Here is a 19,376-nt window from a genome sequence, read left to right on the forward strand (position 1 = left end):
TCTAGATAGGGTAATGCTAGTCCCAGGTGGGAAACAAGGTTATAAGGAACAGAATTAAAGCCTGGCCTGGAGAGAACCAAGATTGTAAATTAAATTTGTTATATTCCTGGCTGCAGGGATAAGCAAAAGGCAAGCAGATTTTCTGATTGAGTCATTTACTGAATGGAAAAGCTGTGAAATGTAATAATTTCTTTCCATTAATTCTCTTTCTGGTTTTGTATGCAAATGATTAGGGCAAATTTACACTTTGAAATTGTAAAGTGTAGCAGCAAACTGAGCTGGTTTAATTTTTGTTCACTTGAACTATGTGTTCAATTCAGCTCTATATTAATTTGTTCAGTATTGCTACTGTTTCTTTCTGTTTAGTTCTGATTCCTGGCCTTTATCTGAAATTAAAGTGTTTTATCTATTGGCCTTAATTTTCTGCTTATGGACAAAATAACATGTCACTGTAATAGCAATCGACTCAGAAACCTATTTTCCCCCTAACTACTGTCATCCCTATGTAGTAGCAGGAGAAACAAGCTCTTCTACTCTTTGCAGGGGGTGTCACAGTAAAGAAGCAGTCCCGTCACCGAGTCATCATCCAGCTCCCCGCCAACGGTGGTCGTGAGTGCCCAGACTCCTTATTTGAGGAAAAGGAGTGTGAAGCTTCTCCCATCTGCCATAGCTACAGGTAGTCTAAATCAACCAGAGACAGCTCAGACATGATTTTTCAACTCATACTACCTCAAAAGCTTGTGGAATTCTACTTCTTAAGAAAAATAGGATGCATAGCTAAATCAAGGTTGCAAAACAGACATGTAGACTCAGTTGGGCCCATAGTGAATCACTAGTTCACTTTGTTCCACTTTCTTTGCAGGAGCACTGCAGCTACTAAGAATTACTTTCCAGATTAAATCTTTCTTAGCAACTATTTTGAAATTTTATACAATTAAAAAAATCTTCCTTTCTAAATGATCCAAAACACTGAAATGCAGCCTCATCTGTTTAGGAGAACTGAGTTCTGCTGCCACATTGTGCCATGCACTGTATCCTCCATCTTTCCATCCTTGTCAGCCCTGGGATAGCCCACGGTTGATATATCACCTGACATACAAAATTCTCTGTGTTGCCCAAATCTTCAACAGAGAATGATGAGGACTGTTCCAACAGGTGGGGATCTCTGCCATGACTGCTTAAGAAAATTTTCAGGCAATTTTGTAGTATCTGTCTGAGTGGCATGAGAAAGTCTAGATATATGGCAAGATCTGGCTGTTGATACAGACAAAGTTTAGAAAATTCTGATATGGTTGGTTGGATTTACTTGACAAAATAAAAAAATGAGGGTTTTTTTTATGAATAGTAAGTATGTTTGAATTGTAAGCCAATGTTCCGTTTCTCCAGTGGCTAGAGAAGAACACTTGCTAGTTCCCATGAAGCCCCTTGCTTTTGCAGTGGTGCAAATAGAATTTAAGCTTATTTTAGCCAAAACAATTGACATTAAAGTAAAGTTTTGCTTTTATAATCTGGTAAGAGTTATCTTTGCAAATTCATTAGAAGGTCACACTATAACTGAAAGATATGAAAGGATGTAAAACAACATTGGGAAGCTATAAAATCAGTACTCCAAACATTAGAGAAACTTTTTCTAGTCAATACCAGAGTCAGGGTTTTCTCTTTTACAATGCTGGCTCCTCCTTCAGTGTCAGATTTTACCTGAGCTAGTGCATGATGATATGCTGAGCAGAAGAGTTGCTAGGGAGTAGTAGATGAGGTGATTTAAATTTCATGACACAAACTAATACTAAAAACATTTTCTGTATATTTCCTTTAGCATCTTTCTGACCTATACATGTGCTATGACAAAGGGACTCACACATTCAGCTTGGCTCGTGCCTTAGTTTAGATACTGGCCTGCAGAGGCAAGTTACAATGAAACCTGAGGTGCAAAACCATTGAGATCACTTTAAACATGAGAGCTGTTGATGGTTTGAGCTGTGGATGTAGCATTCTCCCCTCCCCCCCCACCTCAAATCTGAGTAATTCAGGCAACTGTGGATTATTTCAGAGATGTGACAATAACCAGACTTGCTTGGATATGTTATATTTAAGGCCTAGGGTATTCTGCAGCACTAGAAGGGAACTTTGTAAAAGTTTTGTAGCAGTTCATCTTAATGATAGAATAATTTAAGCAGCACAATATTGCATTTCTTATAAAAGTTTTTTTGCAAGTTCTTTTTGTATGTGTTTTATTTTGATGTGGTCTAGGCCCACATTCACATTGTGTTGGATCTCTTAGTTGGCTCCACATTTGTAAGGTGCTGCCATTCAGCTACCCGAGACCCCAGGTGCTCTGGGATTTCTGGAGGCACCCTCACGGTCATTTAAACACTCTGTCCCAATGCTATTCTGTGGCTGGGGTCCATTTTTGCTTCTTATTTCTCCTTTTGGGATAGTGTTTGGAAGATGAAGCTTAGCAAAGGAAATTGTTTGCTGTGAAAGCCTCACCCTTGTAATCATATAATTTGAAATTTGAGAAAATAAAACAAAAAACCTAAGACTTTGCCTGTCTGACCTCATCTGTGTCTGTAACTCCAAGACTTTTTTGTGCTTCAAGCAAGACAGAATTGCTCCATTTGTTGTTGTGTTGCAAGGTATGCCTAAGGGAGAGAAAGAAAAGACCTGTGGAACAGGAAAGAAGAAAAAGAAATGCACTATCTATATGTGGCCGTTTTTACTGCCAAAAAAACACTCCCAATACAGTGTGAACCAGAAATCAACCCTGGAGTCTTATCTGTGGGGTGTATTTGGGAAACTTCAACGCATCTTTGCTTCACTGACATAGGTGGAAAAAAGAAAGGAAGAAAAAGTGAGAAAGAGAAGGTTTATTAGGGCATGCTAGTATTTAAAACTCGTCCTTATTTGATGGGTCCATGTTAGCGTCACTTTGCTAAATCCACTTCTCAAATTTTACGTCATTTTGTTGACTGGTAAAATACTCTGGTCATGCTCAGTTATTAATCCATAGCAAATGAGTTCTTCTGTTAGATTGGTATTCAAGTAACATTATTTTTATTATTTTGTATAATATTCTTTTTTGAAATTTCTGTCTCACATCTTGTATAAGTGTGTTAGTGCTTTGTATTAAGGTATAATCCTTATATTGTGGTTTGTATTCACTGTATATTTGTTAGGTGGTGTTAATGTACGTTTGCCCTTTGAAAACCTTGAAAATATATCTGGTTTGCTTTCTCTTCCCTCCTCCACCTCCTCCTCCTTTCCCTGTGTTCTTAATGGCCTAATCCTAAAAGGAGCAACAAAGTTAACAGGAAAGAGGGAAAAGTTTAGGGTATTTTTACCGTTTTTGGTGAATTGGCTGTGACCTGTTAGTAATAAGCAATAGCTTATGGTGGCTTCTAATACTATCTAGCACTTGTGCTGCCTCAGTTTTGACTGCTACAAGCTTAGATGGTTTGTTTGAAGTTGATGTTTTCTCCCCTCGTTTCAGGTGGAAGACCCACAAGTGGCGCAGATGCCAACTAGTGCCATGGTATGTACGCCAAGACAGTCCAGGAGCACATGAGACTTGTGGACCTGGGCTACAAGCAAGAGGTTAGACCCTTTGTTTCTGTTATATATTCAACAGAAATCTATAGCTGCACTGGTGTGGGAAATGCCTAAAATTTTAGTCGTTATAACCTAACATTAATTTTATCTATCTTTATGTGCATCAGCGAAGGAAAATACTGAAGACTAGTATGGTAGGGTGCATCCTAACTGGCATTGGGCAAATGTTTTATTCATAAAATATCAGTATTAATTTATTTTTAAGTATAGGTACCACATTAGTGACTAATTTTATGGTATTGTTTGTTCAATTCATTTCACCATCCTTACCTAAGGCAAGTTTGCAGAGGTGTTTGTGGAAAGTATGTTTTCAAAAAGAAGAAGAAAGAAAGGATTGGGTGACTTTACACGCTGCTTCTTGTGAAAAAGGTTGTGTAAATTCATCTATGAAAATGTGACGTTTTTCACATGGCAAGGGTGTGAAGACGTGTTTATGGGTATATCCATTAGACCAAATATAAGACTTTTGCTCCCTGTGTTTGTTTGAAAATTTAGGATCAGAGAGCTCTACAATAATTTTGAGTTAGACACCCTGGAGGTCAAACTTTCTACCCAGAGCAGGGCCAGTTTCCAAGTTAGATCCCACCCAGACTACGGCAGTTCGCTTAGGGCCATGTCGCAACCCAGGATGGAGATCCTACAGCCTCTCTGGGCATTTGCTCCAGTGCTTGTCTGGACTAGCAGAGTCTCGCTCTCTCTTCTCTATACCGTCAAATAAGCTAATTGTAGAGAGCAATGGGAGCATGAGAAATACAGGACTTTGCATTTACACTGTTAAAGTTCAGTGCCAGGCCATTTCTTCAGGCTGTCAGGGTCCTCTGAATGGCAGCCCTACCCTCCAGGCAGGATTTGAGTGTTCTTCTCAAACTGGCCTTGCCCCCAGACTTGCTGAGGATGCTTTCTGTACAGGTTGTTAAAGATGCTAAACAGAATTGGCCTGGAATTAACTACTAAGGTGCAGTGCTTTTAACCAGCTGCAGGTTGGACTTCAAAACCAGTGACCCTTCAAGCCCAGTGATTCAGACATTTTTCCGCTATTTCCATTTGAAAACAAATAATTTTACCACCCCTATCCAGCTTTACTGTCACCTGTCTTGATAGAGAGTTTTGTGGAATTAACAGAACTGTGTATGGCTGGCTCTGTTAAGTATAGTCAGGAGATGGTTTTTTAGGTGCATTAAATAAAATCGGTACGAAAATAATTGCAGCTCCTACTTATTGTGTTACAGTAATTGAATTGCTTTGAACTACTAGTCAACCCTGAATTCCAGGAAGGTTTTTTTCTTTTGCCTTTCCTGAGTGCAAACACCTATCCATTAAAACAATATTGGCTCAGCAGATTGTAGAATTCCTGAGCAAGGACACTGCTAACTGCAGAAGTGAAATATTCTGGTCATTAACTTCATTGCAGTATTAAAGGAGGTTATGGTGTACTGAAAAAAAAAAAAAGTCATAGAGTAAATCTTAACCTAGTAACTCCTACCACTTACTCAGAAAGTGTTACAGGAGATCAATTTAGGGCTTACCACAAAATGAAACCTGAAGGTATTGCCTGCTAATACAGAAGACTTCTGACTGTGGTAATTCTTTCAAAGGTCTATCACTAATGCAATCTATTTGTAGCAGCTCTGGAGGATACATTCAGATTACACACTGAGAAAATAAGATTTCTGTCTTTGACAGTAGGAGTTCAGGTAGAACAGAATATTGTCTTCTGTACTTGCATGGTAGTACCTAAATCACTTGTCTTTGCCTCAATGTCAGTTAATAAAGATAGCTGACTGTACTGCATGCAAGTTGGCTTTTATTATTCTTGTGCATGATGAGAGTTTCCTTTTTTTAAAGTGTAATTTCAATCATGTGCTACACACACAGGCAGGGTAATACATTATTTTGGAATTTCTGGACGTGCAGTTTTCAAATCTGGTAAAATGGATTGGCAGAATTTTTCTGTGGTACTACGCAGAGTTTGATCTTGCAAAGGTTGATGTATTCAAGCAGTAGTCTTGTTCTTACAAGCAGATATAATGGAAGTAGCTCTCTAATGTGGTCAAGTGGTAGGATGAGCAATCGTTAATTAAGAACCGTGGGAGCAGCTAAGCCTGGAGAAAGCAAGTGGTTTTGGTGGAATTCTGTAAATGTTTCTGAGATCTACTATTAGAAAGGGGAGATTTTTGTTTTCTCTTGCTTTTTATGAAGTCTATCTAATGTATAAATTTTATTGTAGAACTCACAAAGTTATTTAATTTGGACAACCAAAGATTATTTGTTTCTCAGTTCAAGTATCTAAATATGAATCTAAATATTGTCTAGCCTGTGGCAGTGGTGAAAGTTACAGGCATTAAAGACGGCCTGTCTTTGGCCCAGTGTTTTTCCCATTGATGTACATTATGTTAATTAACATAAAATATAAGTTTCAAACACAGATATATTATGTATCACACAGAATCACATAGAATCATATAGGTTGGAAAAGACCATTAAGATCATTGAGTCCAACCATAAACCTACCACTGGCAATTTACCACTAAACCATGTCCCTAAGCACCACATCCATACATCTTTTAAATACCTCCAGGGATGGTGACTCCACTGCTTCCCTGGGCAGCCTGTTCCAATCCCTGACAACCCTTTCAGTGAAGCAATATTTCCTAATATCTAGTCTAAACCTCCCCTGGTGCAGCTTGAGGCCATTTCTTCTCATCCTATCACTCATTACTTGGGAGAAGAGATGGACGTGCACCTCACTGTAACCTCCTTTCACTTGTAGAGAGCAATAAGGTCTCCCCCCAGCCTCCTTTTCTCCAGCCTAAACAACCCCAGTTCCCTCAGACACTCCTCGTAAGACTTGTACTCTCAACCCTTCATTAGCTTCGTTGCTCTTCTTTGCACACACTCCAGCACCTCAATGTCCTTCTTGTAGTGAAGGGCCCAAAATTGAACACAGTATTCAAGATGCAGCCTCACCAGTGCCGAGTACAGGGGAATGATCACTTCCTTAGTCCTGCTGGCCACACTATTCCTGATACAAGCCAGGATGCTATTGGCTGCCTTGGCCACGTGGGCACAGTGCTGGCTCATATTCAGCCACCTATTGATCAGCATCCCCAGGCCCTTTTCTGCTGGGCAGCTTTCCAGCCACCCTTCCCCAAGCCTGTGGTGTTGCATGGGATTGTTGTGACCAAAGTGCAAGACCTGGCACTTAGCCTTGTTAAATCTCATACAGTTGGCCTCAGCCCATCGATCCAGCCTGTCCCGATCCCTCTGTAGAGCCTTCCTACCCTCAAGCAGATGAACACTCCCACCCAACTTGGTATCGTCTGCAAACTTAGTGAGGGTGCATTTGATCCCCTTGTCCAGATCATTGATAAAGATATTAAACAGAGCTGGCCCCCTCACTGAGCCCTGGGAAACACCACTTGTGACTGGCCACCAATGGGATTTAGCTCCATTCACCACAACTCCTTGGGCCTGGCCATCAAGCCAGTTTTTTACCCAGGAAAAAGTACACCCACCCTCAGCCATGAGCTGCCAATTTTTCCAGGGCAATGCTGTAGGAAACAGTGTCAAAGTCTTTCCTAAAGTCTAGGAAGACAATATCTACAGTCTTTCCCTCGTCTACTAATTGGGTCACCTTGTCATAGAAATAGATCATCTAGTTTTCCTGTATGTGCTGTGTCGTGGCATTCAAGATGATCTGCTCCATAACCTTTCCTGGCACTGAGGTAAGTCTGACAGGCCTGTAGTTCCCCAGATCCTCCTTCTGGACCTTCTTGTAGATGGGCAGCACAGTTTCTAAGCTCCAGGCAACTGGGACCTCCCCAGTTAGCCAGGACTGCTGATAAATGATGGAAAGCGGCTTGGTGATCACTTCTGCCAGTTCCTTCAGTACCCTTCGGTGGATCTCATCTGGCCCCACAGACTTGTGTGTGTCTGAGTGGTGTGGCAGGTTGCTAACCTTGGATTATGGGGGCTTCATCCTGCTCCCCATCCCTGTCTTCCAGCTCAGGGGGCTGGGTACCCAGAGAAAAACTGGTCTTACTATTAAAGACTGAGGCAAAGAAGGCATTAAGTACCTCAGCCTTTTCCTCAGCCTTCGTCATTCATCATTATGTTTCCCCCTGCATCCAGCAAAGAATGGAGATTCTCCTTAGCCCTCCTTTTGCTGCTAATGTATTTACAGAAGTATTTTTTAATTTTTTTGTGTGGGTTTTTTTTTTTTTTTTTTTTTACAGTAGTAGCCAGATTAAGCTCTAGTTGGGCTTTGGCCCTTCTACTTTTCTCCCTGCATAACCTTGCTACACCTTTGTAGTCCTCCTGACTTGCCTGCCCCTTCTTCCAAAGGTCATAAACTCTCCTTTTTTCCCTGAGTTCCAGCCAAAGAGCTCTGTTCAATCAGACTGGTCGTCTTCCCCACCAGCTTGTCTTGCAGCACATGGGCACAGCCTGCTCTTGCTCCTTTAAGACTTCCTCCTTGAAGAATGTCCAGCCTTCCTGGACTCCTTTGCCCTTCAGGGCTGCCTCCCAGGGGACTCTGTCAATCAGTCACCTAAACAGGATGAAGTCTGCCCTCCAGAAGTCCAAGGTGGCAATTCTGTTGACTCCCCCTCCTTACTTCTCCAAGAATTGAAAACTCTATCATTTCATGATCTCTGTGCCCAAGATGGCCTCCAACCATCGCATCACCCGCAAGTCCTTCTCTGTTCACAAACAACAGGTCCAGCGGGGCGCCTTCCCTAGTTGGCTCACTCACCAGCTGTGTCAGGAAGTTATCTTCCACACACTCCATAAACCCCCTAGACTGCTTCCTCTCTGCTGTATTGTATTTCCAGCATATATCCAGTAGATTGAAGTCCCCAACAAGGACAAGGGCTAGCGATTGTGAGACTTCTCCCAGCTGCTTGTAGAATAATTCATCTGCCTCTTCATCCTGGTTGGATGGTTTATAACAGACTCCCACCATGATATCTGCCTTGTTGGCCTTCCCCCTGATTCTTACCCATAAACACTCAAGTCTACCATCCCCCATCACTGAGTTCTAGGCAATCCAAACACTCCCTGACATACAGAGATACCCTACTGCCTTTCCTGCCTTGCCTATCCCTTCTGAAGAGTTTATAGCCATCCATCGCAGCACTCCAGTTGTGCGAGTCATCCCACCACATTTCCATGATGGCAACTATATCATAGTTTTCCTGCTCAGTGGCTTCCAGCTCCTCCTGTTTATTTCCCATGATTCCCATGATGCATGCATTTGTGTAAAGGAACTTAAGCTGGGCTGTCATCCATGTCACCTTCTTAGAGGAACACCCCACCGGTGTTCCCCCCTTGGCTTCTATTACATCAGTAGCCCCCAGCTCATCTCCGTAAAACTTCAGCTGTGGTCCAGTAAACCCAACGCATCTCAGAGACACAGGCTGAGTGCCCTTGCCGTCTGTCTAATCTCAGTGTGTCATCCCTCAGCTTGTCTCAGGCAAGCCTGATATTAACCCCCTCACCCTTCAAGTGTAGTTTAGAGCTCTGTCAGAGCCCTGCAAGCTCATGAGCAAAGACCCTCTTTCTCCTTTGAGAAAGGTGAATCCCATCAGACGCAAGGCAGCCTCATGCTGTGTGGGCCATCCCATTATCACAAAAACCAAAACTGTGGTGATGACACCAGCCACAGAGCCATGTGTTAATAGACTAGGTGCATCTGTTCCTTCCAGTGTCACTGCCTGCAACTGGAAGGAGAGAGGAGAAAAAAATTGTGCTCCAGAGTCCTTTACTAGCTGTCCCAAGGCCCTGAAGCCTCTTTTGATTGCCCTTGGACTACGTGCTGCAGCTTCATCACCTCCCACATGGAAAAGCAGTAATGGGTTGTAGTCCAAGGGCCGCACCAGGCTAGGAAGTTACCTAGCAATGTCCTTAACCTAGGCCCCAGGGAGGCATCAGACTTCCTTAAGAGGAGGGTTTGTCCGGCATATTGGACCCTCTGTTCCCCTCAGAAGGGAGTTGCCTACAACTATAGCCTTTCTTCTGTTCCTCATGGAGGCAGTTTTGATACAGGGGTTAGGCTTTTCTGACCCTGGAAACACCACTGGTATAGGTGGACTGTTAGCCACATCGTCTGTTGACTGGTCTTCTGCCTGCAAAGCCTCATACCTGTTATACAGAAGCACCTGGGAAGGTGAGGTGGGCAAGAAGTGAGTTTGCCTACTGCCCCAAGCATGGACTTGCCTCCATTCAGTCTTTTCCTTTGAGCTACTGCCTTCAGCCTGGTAGGGGAGGGATACAGGAATCCCTTGATCTTGGGTTTTCTCTGGTGGCTGTTCCTGTTTCTGTCTCAGGGAGGGCAGAGCATGGTTCCACCAGTCTATCTCTTTCTCAGCCTCCCTGATGCTCCTTAACCTTTCTACCTCCTCACATAGCTCTGCCACCATGCTGAGCAAATCATCCACGTTGTCACACCTCTCAAAGCTGTTCTCATGGTTGCCATCCCTTACAAGTGAAAGGCTCTGGCACTCCCTTTGACCTGAGACATGGACGGCTGCTTGTTTTCATGGGAGCTCTGTCTGGGTTGCCACATTCATTCTGATGAATGCAGAGGGCATAGCTTTCTGCTGGGTAGATACCATAGCTAAGTTCCTACTGAAAGTATGATGACTACCAAATGAACTCATGTCTTGGGCTGGTAGGGTGATTGCACCCTTCCTGTGTGCAAACTGCCGCACCATACCCTGGCTGACGGGCCATGTTCTGTTGGCAGTGCTTCTGGTTGCTTGCACTCCATAGGCTGCTTTTTATAGACATGGGAAGAGCCGCCTTTGCTTTGGCAAGGCCCTTGCCTTGTCAGTGTCCCCCGCCAGAGCTGGCGGGTCTCTCCACTGTCCTGGTGCTTCCCTGCCTCAGAAAAACCCCTGTGTGCCAAGATCGGCTGATCCACTGAGGATCAGGCTGGCTCCGGAGTAGCTCCTCTTGGTGACTGACTGACTGTATCATGTCTCAGTGTTTTAATACCTGACAATGTGTTGAATATACCTTTTACTTTTACGCTCAGTAATGTAAACTGATATTCTGTAGGAGCTAAACAAACTAGTATTTTTTATTTAGATTGAGAAAAGTAAAATATTTTGGTTTCCTTGAGCACCTATACAATGAATATAACTTGGAAGTAACAGCTGAATTTTTGCACAAAACTAACTTTCACTTTGGAAAACATACATCTGCAATTCTAGAGATTATCGGTTGAAGTTTTATTTACTTTGCACCTCAGAAAATTGCCTTTTGAGCATGGATAGTGTGTTTTATTTGTTTTATATAGGTTATCTCCTGCACAGGGCATTAACATATTCCCTTTCCCCTCTTGCATTTCAAATTCTGACATTAGATAGCCATGTGTGAATTTTCAGTGGTGCATGTTATTTTGTTTGGTCCCCTGCACAAGCATTGATTTCATGCAAGGTGTTTGCTTAAGGGAGGCTGACCTGAAAGCAAGCATCTGGCTGACTGAGCTCTGCCCTGGACAGTATTACAAAGATTTCACCAGTTTCTGAAGGAAGACTCTGAGAGGGAGTTTCTCCCCTCTCCCCACTAATTCTTGGCTCCCTCCTTCATACCTCACTTGATGTAAATAATGTTTCTACAGGCTATGGAAAACCTTGCATGATAATATGTTATTAAAAGTTTGGTACTATAAATAATATTTTTAAAGATTATTTTGTGATGTAGGTACAGAAAAGACTGAGCTACTACTGTGCGAGTCCTTTTAACCACCCCAAAAATCTGGAAATACTAAACACAGAAGTACAAAATCTGTTTGGTATAACATTCTGATACTGCATTTATAAAGTGACACTGGAATAAAGATCTTTTTAACAGATCATTTAACTGTTTATTGGTGATTTCTCTACAAATGTTTATCATGCTGTGAAAAAGTAGACATAGCAGCATTTCTTTTTCAATTTTATCTCTCGAATTTCTGATGCTTATGAATGCAGAAATCACACGCTCATTCAACTGCTTGTGGTTATTTACTTTTGATGACAAAGTTAAACAATAATCTTATAGAAGTAATCTCAGCCCTTTGGTTTCCCGTGGATTGTCCTTTCATTTTGTGTCAATACTCAGTAGGGCAAGTAATTACATTCTTATATGTGAGAACAGTTCTCAGTTCCTCTTTCAGTGCAAGGGGATGTTGCCAATACTATTAGTTTGTCCTGTTTCTGATCTGATTGCCTATGCACACTGTAACACATACCAGCAAATGTGTTAAATAAAAAAGAATAGGAATGTGTACCAGAGAAAAAGCACATCTGACTATGCATTCATTAACAGTTTATTTTGAACAAAATAGTCTGCACTGTTCATATTTTAGTTAGAAGGATAATCAAAACTGAAGAAAAATCAAGAAGAAATAAATCATTAAAAATGAGTGGTTAGGTGTCTGATCTTGAGAGTCTATGAGTAACAGAGCATATGCACGCCTTGCTTTATATCACAGCTTTACTATTTACATTTCCATTCTTAGCTTTTTTATCACATTGGTTTTCCTTGGCAGAAGAGACACTTGGGTGAATCATAAAGTTTAGAATTGTGATTCATTTTTAAAGACAGGTCTGTTTCTAGCTGTCTTCTATAATGAAAGTTTTGTTACAAATAGTGTCAGTTTAAATGACCATGTCACAAAATCAGAACTTGGGTCAATGCAGAGGAAAGAGAATAAAAGGGCTTGGTGGGTTTTTGTTTTGGTTTAAGAACAGATTTTTAGAATTTTTTAAAGAAAAAAGTTTGTTAATCATTCGTGCAAATGATGGACAAATATTTATATCTAAATCTAAGCATAGTAACATAGCATTTAATAGCTGAGCAGTAAATTAATTGTTGTAGTCATGAACCTTATTTGAACAAGGACGACAGTCATGACAGTTCTGTTGGATTTCTCTAATGAATGAAAATTTGCAGTCATATTACTTGTAAAATGCCTTTCAACAGTGGGTAAGCAGGGCAGGAATGTATTATAGAATTGCAGTAACTTAAGACTTCTGTCTCTTATTCAAAACCCTCAGGAGTGCATATTACGGGTGCATCAGCAAGGAGGTTGAAATTTTGACCCTATCCAACAGGAACAGGAAATGTAGAGAAAAGCCATATTTTACAGCAGCAGCATTTATGTTGTGTTTATTTTCATAAGCTGTTTCTCAACTAACAAGAGTAAATTGACCAGATATCTTGATGAGTCACCTGAAACCCAGGAGGGAGAGGCACAGAGTGTTGGCAAATGCAAAATACCAAAAAAACCCTGAAAACTAGAACAAGAGAGTAAATGCTTGAAAGAGCCAGGCTACTAGGATTTGATGGGGATGCGGTCTATAAAACACACTGTGAGAGGAACCTGCTGCAGCTAGGGTGTGCTGAGAGATACTGCTTCGTATTCTTATGGCTGACATTTATAGCACATAGGTAACTTCAAAGTCGTGTTGTGCTCAGGGAGATGGATTAATGTATGAAGTTTGAAATTGTGAACAATTTAGGCAGGTATGTTCATAACTTAAAAAATCAGTGCCAGTAAACCTCAGCTCCAGTGATTTCTGAAGGAAACTAGAAATACAGTTCAAATCCCTTTCAAATTGTATAGGAAAGCCTAGGAAGCTTACTAAAAAAGTTTATTTTGCCAGTAGCTTCTGCATATTTAAGTAGGGTTTGTTGGACTGCATCCCAGTGTTAGTGATGAGGACATGTAGTAGATGAGAAGCTCAAGTGCCCAAAGTGCAATAGCCTAATCACATCATGATATATATGTATGGATGCACATGGTAAGGGCTATCTCAGTGACCAAAAAGAGTTTTGCAAAACAATGCACAGCCTGCAGTCCTTGCCACCATAAATCTTCCTCAGAGTTTTGTAGGAGGAATGGGATGAAAACTGTGAAATCTGTCAGCATATTCTGTATAGCAAGAGGAAGGTTATTTGTAAAATTTAAGCAGAAGCTTAAGTAACCCGGCTGTCAGAGAAAATATCTGAATAGCTGTACTTGATGTCGCTAGGAATTGGCCATTATTAAAAAGCTGATCCCAAGCTCTCGCTATCCTTCATTTGTAGGATATATGTAGAGTTATTTGAAAGACAGTAGATCAGGGGAATCAGAAGACACTTCCCAGGACGGCCGTGAGCACGAGGAGGCCTTGCAGACTTGTTTGAGCCGCAGGGTGGTTCAGAGGCAGGACCGGTGGTCAAAACCCCTTTTTCTCTCACAGCGGCCTCCATCTCTGGGCATTGCTTCTAGGGGTGGAGGGATTTGATCTTGTGGGGATTTCATGCCCTCGTTGAAAGCACAAGAAAAGAGACAAAATCATGAAAGAGCACTGCTCCTTTATGGAGCTATAAACTATTTTAACGTTATCGAGACTTAATGGATGAGAGTGCCCTATTGCCTGGTTCATATTTTAGTCACTGCAAAGCACAACCAGCAGCTTCAGGTTTTGTACTGAAGTAAGAATTTGGACAACAATGCTCAAGAACAGTTTTTACTTGAGAAATTGGGTTTTTTTAATTGGCTAAACAAGAGCCAAAATCTCCAGGTGACTTTATTTGGCAGAAACACATTGATTATTCTCTGGCATGTAAAGAACGCTCATGTTTGTATTTTCACAATATTATTGGCATGTGCTCCTGAGTGAGATACTATTAATCATGCAGTGTCTAGTCTCCCATGTCCCACAGAAAAACAAACATACATGAAATCGTAGCCTAAGCAGCATTGATAGTAGGTATAAGAAAAGTTAATGTGCTGAAATAATTCTTGCCTTTCTAGAAATGAAATAGAATATTTTTGTTGTTAAAAATACTTGACAATTGAAAAAATGGTATCACAAGTGTATTGTAAAACAAAGGACATAGAGCATGTTTATTTATAAAACAATTTTCAGGTGTAGGGTTTACTGAATCTCACACCTCAGTGAAATCTTAGTGAAGTATACTAATGATGGTAACACTGGCAAGGTTTATATATAAACCCACACATAACAAGACTTGTTAAAATACAGTCTTAGTGATGTGTTATGCCAACAACAAATATATTAGCCTATAGTCCCCTGTGGCTTGGTGGAAAAAATGCGATCAGATAAAGTTTTAATTACATCATAGTCCCTTATCTAGAAAATTTAGACTGCCATTTATTTCACACCTTTCTTCTGGGAGATAATAATTGTTAAATGACAAAACAATTTTGTAAGTGAATGGTTTCCATGTTAAATTTGATTTTCCTGTTAGCACTATTCCTGTTTTATGTTTTCACTTAACAATTACTTGGGCTTAATTCAGTAATAGAAGAACCATGTTCTTTCCACTTGCTGCTAATGTCTGTAATAAATATAATGTGGTTGTATAGGCAAAATAATTAGTCTGGCACTGCATGGCTTTATAGTAGTTGAAGACACTTCTCTACAGTGAGTTAATCATTGATCTCAGTGGCTTTTACAGAATATAATTAAAGAATCATGGGTTTGATCAGAGAGGCAGGGGATGAGTTTCCCCAGATTAGGTTGTGAGTGGAAAAAGTAACTCCACTAACAGTAAGAGAATTTCAGATGTCAAGTAAAACATTTACCTGGCCAAAAGAATGTATTAATTAAATGTATACAGTTGTCAAAATCCCTACTTTAAGTCATGGAAAAATACCCACTCTGACAGTCCCAAGGAGTATAAACCTTTCAAATTGATACTTGAATCTGTAGAATAATGGTAGGAAAATGGAATTCAGAGTCGATCACCCAGGTCTTGTCAACCAGAAGTAACATGAATAGTTATGGACAGGCGCTGTGAAAATTAAGATTCTGGAATTGATTTGGTATGCCAACCTGTGCTCTAATTTGTGTTGTTATTAAGGTGAAATATTTAGGTCTCAAGAATGAACAGTTTTCCTGCTTTGATTGCTACAGTAGAACTGATAGTTAATCTGGAAAAAAAACCCACCTGTTAATCCTCAGGGGAGCTTCTCACCTGGGTTGCTTGATGTAAATTAGGTGCACTAACATGAATCTGAAAAATTTATGGTAGAGTGGATAGTTGCCTACGGAGTAATGTTTAATAACCAAGAAAGATGAGGGAATAAATATTGGCTTTAGAAAAACTCAATTTAGCTAAAAAGAAAGTATGTTCTTCAGTAGACAATGTTTACAGCCTATCAAAGCACTAGATGGAGAGGCAGGACCTAAAATGGGTACTAAACTTTTGAAGAAGATTATTAGAAGTTATTGGGTTAATCGGTGGGCCGTCTGTTAGCCCTTGGCTAGACATAGTTTTCATTGCTAAAAATGGTGGCCTGTATCTCCCTGAGAATGCAGTGAAGATAATGCAATTAGTTTTGCTGATGCCTGCACATGCCAAGGTCAAACTCAGGATGGAGGATTTAGGTTTGACCTCTGTGAATTTCCACATGGTAGAACTAATCTGAACTGTGTTTTTACCTCAGGGAAACTGATGTCTGTTATTAGCAAGGAGGAGTATCTCACAAGAATCCAAAACCGTAGCCTAGGCTTGCATTGGAAGATACTGTTTTGATTTGTATTTTTCCAAAATATTTGTATAATTTTAGTAATCCTATAGTAGGTACAGTTAATACATTCTTAAAGTAGATTTTCAATTATCAGATATTCATTTTTGCTCATTGAATGACTATAATTATATGTAAAGAAAAAAGGGTTTCCTTACGTAAACTACACCAATAATAATAGGATTTGACAGAATAATTGTATTAGACAATGTACAGCTGGTCAGTCCTCCAGTAAGCACAACTTAATGCAGTACTGAGCCTATTACAAGCAGTGCTGGCAGCCCTGCTCCAAAGGGCAGTCAAGGATCAGGGAAGCTGTTTGCTTAGCATCTCTGGAAGAACAAAGCCCCCTCCCTTTCATAGCATTTTACCACAGACGTGTAGCAAGAACAATTCACTTGGGACCTTTGGATATGTTTTAGTAGGCACATGATTAAATGGACCATGCGGGCCATCAATTTCAGCTTCCTACAGTCATCATGAGATAGAAATTTAGTTTAGAACTATCAGACAAAAAAACTTTTTTCAGAACTCATGAGTCGCTAAACCTTTAGGATTACCTTGCAACAATCTAAAAAAAAAAAAAAAAAAAAAAAGTAGTTTCCTCAAATATTCTTCCTTCTTCCCCCAGGAGGAAATAGTCACTTATAGCCAGTTTTCTGTTTTATTTTGAAACTCTGCATTCAAACCCCATTTTTCTCCAACAGTTGGACTTGGTTATGCCGTAATAGTTTTGTTAGCAAAATTTATATTTTTTTCAATTCACATACCAATAAAACAATTACTGTCAGTACAATTGAAGTGCTATGCTTAAATTATAGAATGGAGTATAATATAAAACATGATGTTCCCTCATATGTATACAGAATGATATATTGTGTTCAGATGCAATGTTACTGCAACAATTGGTGACCCAAATTACTTTCACAGTCATTATGAGATACTGCATATATTGTGTGCTGTCAGATGCCGAGAAGCATAAATATAATTCTACTGTGTAAACAACTAGAAGTTTCCAATCTTGTTACTGCATAATAAGTTTTATGCTGTTTTGGGCAAGGAAATAAAATTAGATTTACTGAGGCTTAGGTTAGAATAATAGATAAGCAACCATGTTAAAAAAAATTTAAAATTACTCATGAGGAAAAATGACAGAGCACTGCTAAAGACTGTATTAATGAAAGAGCCTTATCCTTTGTAAATTGTTACGTTCCAACTTCTTCGTTTTGTGCCACCTGAAGTTTTCTTAAGAAACTATTTTTATTTTCTTATAAGAAAGAAGCTTTTATTCAGGATATGGATATCCTGTTATAAAACATTGTAGCCTTATTGGCTGATACTCTACTTGTAGCAAACATGCTTTGCCCTTCAACCCTTTTTCAAGACTAAAAATTGCTGAAGACCATCAGCCAGCAATACTGTTGTGGGTGGTTAAGTGGTATCCAGATCTCAACTATGCTTCTAAATTTTATGTCTGTCCCTTTTTCTAAAATATATGCTGCTGATACAACTTCATTATAGCTCGTATGATGTTCAGCTCCTTCAAGTGGCATTGCAGATTTTTAATGTCTGAGTGGCTATATCTGTAGCAAAAACGATAATATGAAGAGTGGTATAACAGATGTGGATAAGATGATGCAACCTTTATAATATTTGCAGTTGTCTGTAAGATTTATTTTTCTTTCCTGGTAAGTCATAATAAATAGAAATTTAAACAGAATCTAAAAAAAGTCAGAAATATTAAATGTATTCATTCAAGATACAAATGACTGCAAATATTAGGTTGTTGTATAGCTATTCTGGGCTTTCAGTGTGATTTTATGGGTGAATATTGTAGACTTACTAAACTGAATAGAGACATTAATGAAAAAATTGCTGAATTAAACTCCATCCCTTTTTGCTTCCAGCAATTACTTGTCGCAGACAAGATGGAGGACAGGCTGACATCAGTGAGTGCCTTAAATACTCTGGCCCATTACCATCCTTAACACAGACATGCCAGATTCCCTGCCAAGATGACTGTCAGTTTACAAACTGGTCAAAGTTTTCTTCCTGTAATGGGGACTGTGGAGGAGTCAGGACAAGAAAACGCACTCTTGTCGGTAAGAGTAACCAGAAAAATATTGCATCTTTTATTAATTATTGCTACTGTTTTGATTAAAATCTGCATTTTTCTGAGGTTCTTTTATGACAAGCAAGCAAAGTTTGTCATCATGGAAGAAGGGAGACCCAACATCACTGTCATGCTTTATATACTGTTGGTGGAAAAAAGATATGACCTCTCGGGAGAACAAACTCCTACCATGTGCCTGAGGCTCCAGATCATGGGGAAGTGGCTAGAGAGAAGATGGGAGAACATAGGAGGCTGGGGTTTCTTCTAAAGTGGAACACACATAGTAAACTGCCAAAGCAGACCATTTCTTTTCCGGACAGGCAGGTCAGCTCTGTCTGTAGTTCCAGGGAGGCAAAAAATGTAAAGCAGCATAATTAACCAACAAACTGATCCAGTCCAAGCAAATAAAATTAAAAAAAAAGAGTCCTTACCTGCAATTTTGGTGAGCCCTGTGTTATATTTTCACCAAAAGGGGCACAATTATTTGACATTAATATTTTGCTATTTAAAAGGTTTTCATACCGTGTTTATTTCAAACTCTGATTCTGCAGCCTGCTTCTCTGCACAAAGAGGTCAGGAAGGTTGCTGCTTCATGGTTTATCATTTGTACAGCATTATGTCCTTGAGATTATCTCTTTGTGCTAGGCATTTAACAAATATAGGGGACAGACCTTTGAGGTTACACTCTCAAGCAATTTCCCCGAGTTACAGCTTAAAATATGAAAATTTTTTTTCAAAAGCTTTTTTTTTTTTGCTTAAGCTTTATTTTACTGATAGTGTTCAGGCAAATGTTGGACAATTTAGTGAATGTTGAAAGCCATGTAACTCACAAGCTTAATGGTGTAAAAAGCCAAAGACCTTGGGGTTTTCAACATGATGTAGGTAGTGTGAGGCACTTGGAGAAGTCCTGAGGCAGGAAATCTCTTCACATCACTCAAATCACTTTCAGTCCCAAATAAGGTTAAACAAGTTTAAGTCTACTAAGACAAGAAACTAGATTTGGAAAACTGCTAATGAAAACGAGAGTAGCCACAGACCCTATTAATTATTTGCAGTTTCTTGACTTATATGTGTTTTCTCAGCTAGGATTTAGGGATCAGGTCTGCAATTTGTTTTGATTCCTCA

General features: G+C 39.9%; 1 protein-coding gene across 1 annotated transcript in view; it reads left to right on the forward strand.

Annotated features, from left to right (window-relative positions):
• Window positions 1–19,376, forward strand: part of THSD7A (thrombospondin type 1 domain containing 7A) — a 300,628-nt gene that overhangs the window by 235,037 nt on the left and 46,215 nt on the right. Inside the window, exons 12-14 of the mRNA XM_064444530.1 lie at window positions 544–676; window positions 3,491–3,594; window positions 18,046–18,240. Of these exons, the coding sequence (XP_064300600.1) occupies window positions 544–676; window positions 3,491–3,594; window positions 18,046–18,240 (432 nt within the window). The remainder of the gene's footprint in view (window positions 1–543; window positions 677–3,490; window positions 3,595–18,045; window positions 18,241–19,376) is intronic.

This window comes from Phalacrocorax carbo, chromosome 2, assembly GCF_963921805.1.
Source record: "Phalacrocorax carbo chromosome 2, bPhaCar2.1, whole genome shotgun sequence".
In the NCBI taxonomy this organism is placed as follows: Eukaryota; Metazoa; Chordata; class Aves; order Suliformes; family Phalacrocoracidae; genus Phalacrocorax; species Phalacrocorax carbo.